Here is a 12,903-nt window from a genome sequence, read left to right as displayed (position 1 = left end):
CATATATTAGCATGCATTAGCCGCTTCCCTCTGCCCACTTAACATGCAAATCTCCCAGCCCCGTCGCCTCGCACCTTCTGCCACACATTCATTTGCTGAATTATAATTAGACTAATCTTGCATAATTAATAAGAAGTCGAGGACCCTCTGTTTTTTATCCCCTCCTCTATTGTGGTTGCAAAAGTTTAATATTGCTGTTGTTTGTTTTTGTTTTGGTAATGTAATACACCCACACACCTCCCCATCCAGAGGGAAGAGATAAGGAGAACATGCAAAGAATTGGAGGTGATCTTCATGTCACAGGAAAATTGCAGAGAAAGGCTGTTTTCAAAGAACTCCCCTAGCTTAAGCGTGTTTATTTTTAATGTGTGCCTTGTTCTTTACATTCACAGAATATTCTGTTTCATAAAGCAAGAGTAAAATGGTGATTTTGTTTGTTTAAAATACTGTTAAGTGAGTAACATAGTGCAAATAAAGCTAATTGGAAACATGTTACAATTTTTAAACTGCCATATATATCTGTAATTATGTGTATTTTAACCGCTGCTAATAATAAATCTGAACAGACTGTAAGCTAAAAAATATCTTCCTGTGACATTAGATTACTTACAAATATGACGAAATATCGAAGCTTGATAAGCGCAAACTCCTCATTATTTTAGTTCGATGACAAATTTAAGAGGTAATTGAATTTCACAGACTTCACTGTGGCAAGCGATGGAGACCAAGTTTTATCTTCCACAACATCTACCCTCTACAGACACACTTAAGACAGGAAACACAAACAAAACATAGACCCAAGTCTTAAACCTTGGGATCATTTTCCACTGTGGCACCACACGGAGTCTGCTTTTTCTTTTCTGTCTTCACTTCTGCATCTCTGTCAAGGCCTCCAATCCCTTTTGTCTGCATCTGCTTCAGTTCCCAAGACTAAACACAGGCCTCCCAGCGTGAGCCGGCCATCCTAACGTTGACAACATGCTTTACTAAAGCTAGTTCAACGACCAACCAGCAAGTCACCACGCTAAAAACACCAGCAGAAAAGCAGTTTTTGCAAATATCTCACCCCTCAGTGTGGACTCTCAGTTTCACATTTCTCAGTCCATCGCGGCATCTGTTACACATAAGTGTTACACATTGGGCTTTACATATGGCCTTAATCATGCAACGAGCACCTAGGCAGCCCAGGAACCCTAACAAAATTTTTCATATGTGTTCATCAGTACTAATCACTGTTGACATAAACTGCCTTTTCACATAGACATAAAACACATCGCCCTGTGTGCTCATTGTAAATGAAGGTTTACTGGTAGCAGCGGTTCTTGAAGCATGTGATGCACAAGACTTTAACGCAGAGTTCAAGTTAGTTAGCACCACAGCTAGAAAACTTTCGCTGCTTGTCTTCTCTTCTGGGATTTCTGCCATTTCTGGGGTTACTGCACAAAAGATGACACATTTATGCTTGAATACAAAAATATAGGAGGGGAAACTTTAAGGAACATAATGAGGAGGAGATTGTCATGATTTTTGCTCAGCACATATGGACGCCCTGCTGCTCAGACATATCGGCAAAGATAAGAGGTAGAGATAGCAGAAAAGTGCTGCTCCTCTTCATTTTCTTCATCCATGAAAATCCGACCCCCTCCATAAAGCTCAATAGGTATTGATTGTAAGAAATAAGCAGAGATAGTGGAGCAATAGAGGAACAGAAAGGTGGAGAAGAGGGTAGGCAAAGACAGAGAAAGAGAGGGAGAATGTTGATGTCCTGTATGCAGGGCCATCACTCATCAGACATCCCCACGTCCCCCCACCCCCTCAACACTGAAAAAACAAAACAGTGTCCTGACATCGCAGTGGAGAGGAGCTAAGGGGAGGGCAGGGAGGGTGGGAGGAAAATTAGGAAACCAGATGTGAAGCATTAAAACATACTGACATGCTGAGGGCCTTCCTCTGCCACACTCACACACAGAGAACACTAACTCATACAGCAGGCCCAGATACGTACGCGTATGCATGCATATTTTCACACACTGGCTGTACAAACCACACACATTCATGCGTGTTTTCACAGGATAATACACAAAGACAAATAGCGACGGCAAGCAACCATGTGTGCACAATCGATCGTGGAAAAATATACACATTAGCAAAAAGGATGCCTTATTTATTATTTATTTATGCCTTAAGTCATATTTTTGTACATGCAAGCTGATATTTAATTGTAAAGTAATGGGTCAAAAACATGCTGCAGCTCATGGCTATGTGCTAGGATTTGGACAAACCAGACCAGGGTCATCACGCATCAGTATATGGATATGCATCCAATTAGTACATATACCCAGGCAGAGGAAAGGCTGGGGGGGGAGGAATGGAGGTGTTTTGTTTTCCTCCATTGGGAGAGCTGTGTTTGGGGGATGGAGGGGGTGGGGGAGGGATAGTAATAAATACCCCTGGACCTGGGTCCCCTGGCAGACTGGAAGCTAGACTGGTCACCAGGGTTAACACCCGGGGCACATGACCTTTGACACTGCTAATGGGGCACAGAGAACCCTCCACGAACTGATACCCCCTCTGTCGCATACCACCACAGGACCTTTCACACCAGCCTCCCAGTCCAACCCCCCTCATTCTCCTCCTAAAACATACAAGGATATCTGTGGCATCAGCTTCACTCGCCTTTCACCAGCAAACATCTCACAGCCAAACAGACTCCATGCTAGTGTTTTCTCCCTTTTTGTGACAGCGTGTAAAACACATATCGAGTCATCAATAAAACAGCTGTAGCTTTCCTGATTTTACAAAGATTGTGTCCCAGTTGGAACTTGTATCCACTGACCTATTAGCAAATGACTAAATGTCTAATAGCCTCTTAGTGACATCAGTATCCTGAATATCTTTATACACCATCTGTACTCGCTGACATGCACCTCAAAACAGCCAAGTACAATGCAGTGGTGGAGAGAGGTACTCATCGTGCAGCTGAATGGCTGAATAATCAAAGTAACCAGTAACTACACCTGCAATATAAATGCAGTGGAGTAAAATGTACAATTTATAAAAGTATTTGATTTGAATAAAATGGGAATACTCAAGTAAAGTATCTCAAAGCCCAGTGGTTGAGGCAGACATACTTTATTGATCCCTGAGGGTGTCCAGGAGGCGAACTGGCATCGCTCCAGCTGCCAGTCCACACTATACTTGGTCCATACTGGGAATTGGTTCCCAAGACAAGTCCCCACGGACTGAGCTATATACTGCCAAAATACCCCCAAATATACTTAGTTACTTTCCACCACTGGAGAAATACCACTTCACTGATCAGAAGGGTTGAGCATCACTCTTTGGTACCGACTGCATCCCTTAGTATCGAAAACTGTAAAGGTTGGAACCAAAAGCCACATCAGAATCATAGTCTTGTTTGCCCATTCAAATAATTACTAATTTAGATAATAATTTGTATTTTATTCAGGCAAAGTTATTGTCTGGCCGCTTGTGTGTAGACAAAATTCAGCATTTCAGAAGTTTAGAAGTTTGCAAAAGTATTTTGTAGAAAACATTAAATTCCTTCAAGTAAAGAATTGGAAAAAGTATTGTTTGTATATCAGTAAACGCAGCTGAAATAGCTTCACTATATATACAGGTAGTCTCAGGCAGACAGCGAGCACATGGGGGAAGTTTATAAATTTTGCCGGTTGGATTGGCTGTGCCCCTCCTGGCCTCCTCTACGTTGCCTCCCAGGCTGGCTTCACCCCTGCAACCTCAGCCCCAGCCCACCCCGCCTCTTAACTTGAGAACTGTGACAAAGCTAAACATTTAAACCACTAGTGCTGATTTACAGAGCTTGGTAGCGCTGTAAAACCTTCAGGCTTGCCACCGCAAAACTGACTGAGGCACGGCGTAGCTGCGAGGAAAAGAGGGCTGAGGGGAGGAAAGCAGAATGATGGGAAGGGTACACAAGAGGCACTCGAGTGTTTCAACAAGGTTTCTCCTGGGCGTTAAAGTGTTTTACTGCATAACCTCTCGCAAGCTGCTAAATGTGCATCTCGACAATTTAAAATGAATTACTGTTTCGGTCTCTCAAGCTCAGCCAAAAGCAAAGATTGCATACAAAGCTTGGCCACACGGGACTGCAGTCAGCCTGCCAAATAGATGGATATGGATAGATATTCAGACTCTGGAGAACATGAATTCACAACCAGGACAGGGAATAGAAGTCCCATCAGTGGCCTCACCTCTCCCAGCATGCTTGGGGTGTCCTGAGGGACAAGCATTCAAAATATACTCTCAACTGTCACATGGAGACACGGAGCACCCTCTACAGCTGAAGAGAACTCAAACATACCAGAAGGTAATCTGCAATACACCAACACTGATCTTGCTTTCTCAATACCCTTTCAATCAATCAGCCACTAAGTAGATTTACCAATAGCGCATGTATATCAAAGTTTGACCTGGACCTTTCTTGGAGAAGAACAATGAATTTCGGATTGATGCCACCAAGAGGGAGAGGAGAGGAAAGAGAAGCAACAACAGAAGGAGAAGAGATGTCTTCTTAATTAGCCAGTAATGATAAGATCTGACAAACAACATCTGTTTCCAGAAAGAGAGGCGGGGGGGGATAGGAGGAAGGAGGACGAAAGAGAGAGAGAGAGAAAGAAGCAGTGGAGAAACCTGTGAAGCCTAGACAACAGGGACTAGCTTGTAAGAAAGTAAAGGGGGAGCGGAGGGGATGTGTAAGGGAGGGAACGCTGTGTAGCGTGACACAATAGAAGAACGGAGGAAGAGAAGTATAACAGAAGTGAGAGAAAGACAGAAAGGGGAGAGGAATCTGACAGGGTTGAGGGAGTCGAAATGCCAGGACGAATATGACAGACAGAGGGAGGAAAACAGATCAAAATGAGAGAAAAGGAGGGAGATAGACAGACGCAAGAGAAGGTGAGCTGGATAATGGTGCTGCAGGAGGAGAAGAAGAACGTGTGAAGAGATGGGAATGGAATCACTCAGAGGTCCAGGGTGGTGTAATTTATTGTCCGTGGCTAATACACAGCAAATGTGTGGAGGCGAGGACTGGGAGAGGAGAATGGGGAGCCGGGTGGTGGGGAGGCTGAAGGGAGGGCACGCTGACTGTTGGGGCTCTCAGCATGCCTGCTGGGAGCCTGTCAGCAGTCACATCACCCCCTGCCCTCAGCCCTGACAGATTCATCAGCACCATTACACACACACACACACACACACACACACACACACACACACACACACAAAGCTTATGCATCCAAAGATTATAGTGACATTGCAATTGCTGTTCCTGTTTTCCTTTAACTTTTCGTTCATGATGAAGAAAACACAACATCTGCTGCAATAATGGTTTAGCCAGCAAAACACAAACGAGCCAGCAAAGATTCCTGCTTTGCTTTAACTTTATATACTGCAATTCAGTGCATACGTCTATCGTGCACTCTGTACCATATTCTTCTGTTAGCATGGTGCTTTTAAAGTGCAAGTAGAAGCTAAAAAGGTGGCTCTATTGTATGAAAACTGTATCTACACAATACCCTTGCCCTTTTTCGTATCCCACAGGAGGGATAAGTATTGCCTCAAGCATAATAAGGATACTTAATCACATTGTGTTTAAGAAATACTGCAGATGTATAAATATTAGTGTTGGGAAATGTTTTCAAAAAGTGAAACGGTGGAGAATTTGTAGAGAAATCTAACTCCTTGGAGAAAAAAAGTATGTCCAGAATCTAGATAAATAGACAAACAAACAAACAAGCTGGCTAGCGGGGCCGGCCTAGCACCAGGGGGCATTGTTAAGTCATTAGTGAAATTTAAGACTTTACAGACTGGTCCCCATGACACACACACACACCCAAACAGCTCCACCCACAGCAGCAGCATCCAGCCAAAGAAAACAGCCCTTGTTCCTAAATACCACTGCTAACTGGCCTCTGACTCCGCACCCACACACACACACACACACACACACACACGAGATCCTGATTATACTGATACAAGATCCCCTTACAAAATAAATGGCAAATGCAGGAATATCACATGGAAAAATAAACCCACAAATACAAATCTCACACACATAACCACACAGCGCTCACTTGCCTGCGATCTGAAGTGCCTCTAAATCACACTAATCTGCCCCCTTCTGATCCTCTGAGTGCCCCTACTTAATCTCTACACTGCTCAACCAAAGGTGAACCCTATTAGTGGCCAGACAAATGAGAGGGTTTGTCCCAGCTACTCTGAGAGTGCAAGGCCTTTCACAGTGCCATTGAGCTGCAACTCAAAACTTCTAATTTGGCCCCCCTCCTATCCCCTCTGCATCCCACCCACACTAAAAGTCCCCCTGCTGTTCCTCCACATTAGCCCATTGGTAGTCCATTCCCATTTCCTGTCAAAACATTTCTCCACCGCTCTCTGTTTCCGACTGCCCCCTCTGTAGGCTCTCTCAAAGAAAACAAACCAGGCCTACTCCTCGTGTCAGGGTTCAAGCCACAACAGCTAACACTGGCCGAAGCGGAGCAAAGGTGACCAAACACAAACTCGGCTCATAACCTACTACTCATTATACACTTCCTGTGCACATTTAAGTCCAGGATCTTCCCAGTTCACACGAGACCACTTCGCAGAAAGCTTGAGCCCCACAAAAGGTCGATGAACTTGTTTTCCCCAGTCTAACTCTGAGTGAGACTCTCGCTGTTTGAAGCGGTACCTGTCAGTAGATTTGATATTCTAGACGTTGCATCGTCTCTCCCTGTCTGTCTTTGTGTCATTCTCCCCCTTGCATTGCCCCAAGGGAGGAGCCATCCCCGCGGTCCTGTGCCAGCTGCTCACTGGTCCAGCTTGTGTGCCGCTCCGCTGTGTGAGGCGGTGTGCACTGGAGCCTCAGGGCCCTGTCGCCACGCTGCCTGGTCCCCTGCCTGAGGGGCTCGCTGACAGGGGGTCTGGAGGGAGTGGACAGTACTACCCCACCATGGAGAAACCTGTGACAGCAGACTGAAGGTGCCAGTGTGTCTGACTTTGTCTCTGTGTATGTATGTGTGTATGTGTGGCACACAGGTCATTTATACACATATTAATACCTGCATCAGTGTGACGTGTCAGACTATGAGTGCAATCCAGCTACACTACAATCTGATCAGTCTGTGGAGGGAATTCAACCACCTGAGGTCACTTACAACTCATACGTCAGTATAATATCCAGTATAACATCGCACAGTAGAAGATACGTGTTTCTGATTTGTAGGAATATATTCATTAAATGTACATAACATAATGTACATAACATAATGTGCAAGGTATTTGTATATCTTTGCTGCTGTAACATACAAATTTCCCCCTGGGGATGAATAAAGTATCTATCTATCTATCTATCTAGTAAGCTCCAGGTTAGCAACACAGTTAAAGCTATACAGTAATACTTATATACCATGAAGTAAAGTGACTGCTCACAAATGTTGAAAATGGATTGCCAGCTTTCCCTTAATAAATCAAGACACTACTTGGAGTATCCTTCAATATAGGATAGGTGGTAATGTAATGGTTTTTGACACTGCGTTAAATGACAATATAGTAATTTCTCCATTAATGCTTATACATTTAGTTCAATGAAGGGGGGTTTGTAAATGTCAGTTTGCAGCAACTTTGCCAACATCATCTGCAGCTCTTCCTCTGGCTAGAAACTCAAATAAAAAAAGCACCTCCTCCACATCCGTCTTTTTTCTCAGCTACTTCTCACATAAAGTCTTCTTTGCTGATGATTTGTTGCACCATCAAACATCCTGTTTCAGAGTAGAATATATATTTTAAAAAACAGAAGGGAAATTAGAAACTCAAATCCTGGATTTTCTTTATTTCTTGGCTATAAGAAGGGACGGTTCACTGCCCCTCAGGATTCGGACCTTAAGAACGACTTTTAGACAAGCCATCTTTAAGAAAATGTGCTGGAGAAGATAATGGGAGTACAGGTATAGAGTGCCAGTATCAACAGAAAAAGTTACAGCATGAATTCCACTTTACAGCTAAAAAAGAATCTTGTATTTGGAGTATGAGAAACAATCTTCTAAAATGATATTGTTGTCTCACACATAAAACTCTCAAGTGCATATATGATGACCTAACAGGGCGATTTGGCGGCAGTGCATGAGTATGCATCTGGGAAAGGGGAGGAATTTGACCCCTGACACAGTCCAAGAAATGTTACTGTATTTATTCTTTGGCTGATAGTTTAATGTTCTTTTCCCAAAGACTTGAAGCTTCTATTTTCTCTTTGGTTGGAGCTGAAGAATGAGGAGGCCGGCGTTCCCCTCCATTAGCAATACAAGAAGAAACTATCTGTCCTGCTGTAGGAACAGGCATGTGAAAAAGACCATTGAAAGGGACGTGGCCCACGTCATCATATGCTGTTGTTTTTTTAATTAGTTTAAGACATGCAGACGCAAGCAGGTGGATGGACTAGCATGGAAACAGATGGTGTCTCCCTGAGACACCAGAGACATTTACATACACCAACAAATGATATCTGAATAGTTTATTGTCAAACCGTCCAGACAGTGTTAATCCGTAAAGAACTATTAAAAAAAAGACATACAGTTTTACTGCACTGCAGAACAGAGTGTGCATGTGAGGACGTCTTATAGCAGGAAAAATAGCTTTGATAATGAACATCAGCAAAATGAATTAGCAGATTATAAATGATAAACATTCAGCCATGGAAACTAAAGCTATCTACTCCACACCGATTAGGACTGAAAACAAAACCCTGCACTGACTAGTTGAAAACAAAGCTGTGGTACATGCACATAACTAGAAGCAAGACTAAAAAACAGATCAATAAAACCCACAACCTAAGATTAACAATAATGGATTCCTGTTGGAGCTGAGCATCTGAATTCGCCCAGGACAAGAAATGATTGTTCAAAAAAGATCACCTCAGAAAGCAAAATTAACAGTTTTTAAAAAAAAAAAGCAGAACATCTATGGTGCTTGTGCATTCCAGATGGAGGGTTTGTTTTTTTAGTTCAGTATTCAAAAATCAAAGGCTGATATGCACAAGTATGTTTAGTCTTTGTGAGTTCATTTTGAGTCTAGGGGAGGGAAGAGCCATATTGACAACATTGGAAAATTCCTATTGATTATTCTTCTTTTCTCTGAGCGCCGGCTTGTTAAAAAAGACCCCTTTTGGAAACACGATCAATTAGTGAGATAGTGCTTGCCATTGATCAGCCCCTCTCCAACCCCCCAATCTCACAAGGCTCTTGCCTTTCGATGGATCCCTCCACACACTCCTTATGACCAACTATTGATCTCAGCTTCTTAGCCAAATATAAAAGCACACACTCACACTGAGCACTGGCCCCTCCCATTCAAACCGCACAGTCTCATACTAATACTGACATCTGCTTGTCTCCATTGTAAACCCATGGTTCACTCATAAATACAGAGGCCAGCTTTGGCCCAGAACCAATATAGTTCCTCTGAGGTCAGAGGTCAGCATGGCAATAATGCCGCCATTAACAGATCTGCCTGGGTTAATACTTTTCAGAAGAGAGATGCTCTAAGTAATGAAAAGATTTGGTGGGAAATATAAATATTAGCGGGGTGATTATATATTATATTTTCATTTGATTGTTTTCAAGTTGCTTATTGAAAGGGTTAAACAACAGAGAAAATGCAGCATATTTTTACTTTGTGGCTAAACTGGAACTTTTCTTTGCTTGATAAATGACCGACACAATAAATTTATCTTCAAAATTGTTGTCAGTGAATTTTTTTGAAACATCGACTGCATGAGTTTGACGAGTTAGTGAAGATTCATGGTGATGAGCTCGGAGGAATCAATCAATCTATCTGTCCATTGATCGATTATCAAACCAATCAGTGAACACGCCGGTCCATCAGTCAAAGATAACACACTCCAAACAGAAAAGTCACATCAGGCCTGTGAGTGTAGCAGTTCACCAGTGTTAAGATGAGACAATTGTAAAACTATTAGACACAGCAGGCAGCGGGGTATTAGATAATTCTCTCCCATCGGCAACTTAAGAGTCATTTCTTTGTCAACGACTGCCCTTGCCCTCTTCATCCCTCGGTCCCTCCACCATCTATCCCTTCACCCTCCCTATGGATCAGCTGTGATCTCCTCTTTCTCTTTTCACTCAAATCAGGATTAGGGGGAAGAGGAGTTAGAGGGGGGTGCAGCAGCAGCAGAAGGAGAAGGGGGAGAGAAAACTGAAACAATATGGAAAGGAGATTAGAAAAGAGGGGGTTTGGGCCGTTTGGGGAATTGCAAACTCCCTTGTGCTTGGCTAGGTGTCCTAATGACACCGCCTAATTATGGCAAAATTAGACAGGCTAAAGGGAAGGAGGAGGGCGGGGGGGGGTGGAGGAGATGGCTATGTGAAGGGAAAAGAAGAGGACGGGGGAACTAAGCAATTGGGAGTAAAGAAGTAAGCGCACAGTAGGAGCATGTGAGAGCTAACGGAGAAGAGCGAGAGGGGTGTGCAGGAGTACAGATACGAGGCAAGGCGGGGAAGAAGGGAGCGCGGGGCTGGAAGTGAGAGAAAAAAAGAGAAAAGGAGAAAGAAAAGGAGTAGAAAGCAGTGGCTGGTGCGATAGCAGCGAGTGGGCCCCAGCACGCTGCATGTTAATTGGAGAACAGGTGTTGGGGCTGGGAGCAGGAGGCTGATTACTGGAGCCACAGAAACAGATCGTCTCCTCCTCACACACACACACACACACACAAACACACAAACTGCAGGCACACACATGCACAAATGCACACAGGCTGCACACACATGCATGAATAATTTAAGACCCAAGCAGGGACTGGGGAAAAAGGTCAAAGAAGGGGTCACAAAGCCACATAGACAATCGCACATACATCCATAACATACATAAATAAACGTGCTAGGATCCCCACACACATGAAAATATACATCCGTCTGTGTGCACACACATCTGTCAATCTTTTGACTTTTTCAGTGTGTGGTGTATATGCATGCAGTCAGAAGAGAGAGTGCACATAAAGTGGGATAAAAGGGCACAGGGCCACGCAAAAATCCCATTGGCTTATCAGAAATTAACTGGCTGCTAATAGGCAGCTCCCTGAGGAGAGGATTTTGCAGGCCAGTCAAAAGAGAGAAGCCCCCATCAGGATGGGATATGCCCAGTGTGATTAGAGAGTACAGTAGGTCAATGATTCCATTTAAAGCAATCCTCACAGCCTCACACCAGCCTTCAAACACACACACAAGGAGTTACAAAGAGATATGTAACACACTACCATCATCAGCCCGCCGCCGAGCTGCTTACAAACAGATTTCGAGGAGGTTTATCCATGTTAGGAGGAAGTATAAAATGGGTGCGGAGGGGGTTATTGAGAGAGTAATGTGCTACAGTAAATGGGAAAAGCAGCTGTTCCAAAAGTATTCTGGGAAAATTCAACAGACAACAGCCCAATTTTCTCCGTTATATGAAAACTATCTTCGGCGGAGATCCTTCGAGACACACTGTCAACAGCCAGCCAGCTTGAACTGAGGAGGGGAAAGAAAAGGGTCCTTGACGTATATGAAGTGAGTGTTTTCTAGACAGACGATTGCTGGGAAGGAGAGAGGGAAGGAGAGGGAAAAGGAGGGAGAGGAGATGAAGGTTACGTCTATGACATCACAGAGAAAGTATTTCACATGCGGGCTGCTTACGAGCATTCATCACACTGGTTAATGCCAGGCAGACAGCGAGAGACCTCCAAAATCCATCGGACGTGAAGGCCCTCACACATGCTGATTACTGAGGGGTCACCCGCCTTTACGCCTGATAACTGGCTGTCAGGGTGAACATTTCCCACATATGGGAGCCTGCCTGGTGCTATGGAAGATCCACATGCTTGTGATAAAAATAAATATACGCTTTTGGCAGGTTTCAGGTGCAATGTCGGCCATTAAACGTAGTGAGTGACCAAACTGAAACAAATCCCAGCAGGCTGAAGATCAACAGAGAACAGAACGCTGAAGAGAAAGACACACATGGGGCACAGACATGGACAGATATCTTGTACTGTATATCGCAACATCCTTGCATTGCTGCAGTGTAAACTGACGTGGTAGAAAAAATGATTTGTATGTTGTGAATATTAATATTTATATCTGAAATACACACACAAACATTAACACCACTGTACACATACATCCAGCCCCCACTTTTAAATGAATGTGTTGTAATTGGGGCTTCTACTCTGTTATGTAGCTACTCCTCTCACTTGGTTTGTGTAAATGCAACAGCTGCTCGGTGAGATCTCACCACAACCCGCAATCTCTCTCTCTCTCTGTCTCTGTGAGTGTGTAGGTGCATATATATACAAAGAAAGGGCAATCTGAACATTTAGTATGAAGAGGTGCTTGTTCAAGGCAGTGGACACATGTGTGGGACGTGTTTTGATCTCATTACCTGTCAATGATGACTGGGTCAGAGGGCGTCTCGTTTCGGTTGCCACAACTTTTCTTCTCACAACAGCGGCTGAGTGGGCAGTTAAAAGAGACAGAAAGGAGGAAAAAGTCAGTGGAGGAAAAAAAAAACAAATTAAACAGGAGGAGCCATTATTTGTCTGGCCCATCCACATCCACGGGCCCAGACTACTCTGCCGCAGTCGGGGCCAAGATCCAGGAGCACACAAAGGAGGCATGAGAGGGGAGGGGAGGAGTAGACAAAAGAATAAAAGAGGAAGAAAAGGTACAACAACACACCCTACAAACAGTGAGAGACCATTCAAAAGTGAAAAGCCAGCCCGGCAATCTGTCACATTGATTTCGAAATCAAACTCAACCCCCACGCAGCCTCATTGCGCACGCACACACACACACACACACACACACACACACACACACACACACACAC

General features: G+C 43.9%; 1 protein-coding gene across 2 annotated transcripts in view; it reads right to left on the bottom strand.

Annotated features, from left to right (window-relative positions):
• ebf2 (EBF transcription factor 2) overlaps positions 1-12,903 on the bottom strand; it is a 28,695-nt gene that overhangs the window by 8,925 nt on the left and 6,867 nt on the right. For both annotated transcript variants that reach the window (XM_031856666.1, XM_031856667.1), the window contains exon 6: positions 12,457-12,525. In XM_031856666.1, the coding sequence (XP_031712526.1) occupies positions 12,457-12,525 (69 nt within the window). The remainder of the gene's footprint in view (positions 1-12,456; positions 12,526-12,903) is intronic.

This window comes from Anarrhichthys ocellatus, unplaced genomic scaffold (assembly GCF_004355925.1).
Source record: "Anarrhichthys ocellatus isolate YVR2014 unplaced genomic scaffold, GSC_Weel_1.0 scaffold17, whole genome shotgun sequence".
NCBI classification, from domain to species: Eukaryota; Metazoa; Chordata; class Actinopteri; order Perciformes; family Anarhichadidae; genus Anarrhichthys; species Anarrhichthys ocellatus.
The sequence above is the reverse complement of the archived record's forward strand: the minus strand, read 5'-3'. Positions and strand labels throughout refer to the sequence as shown.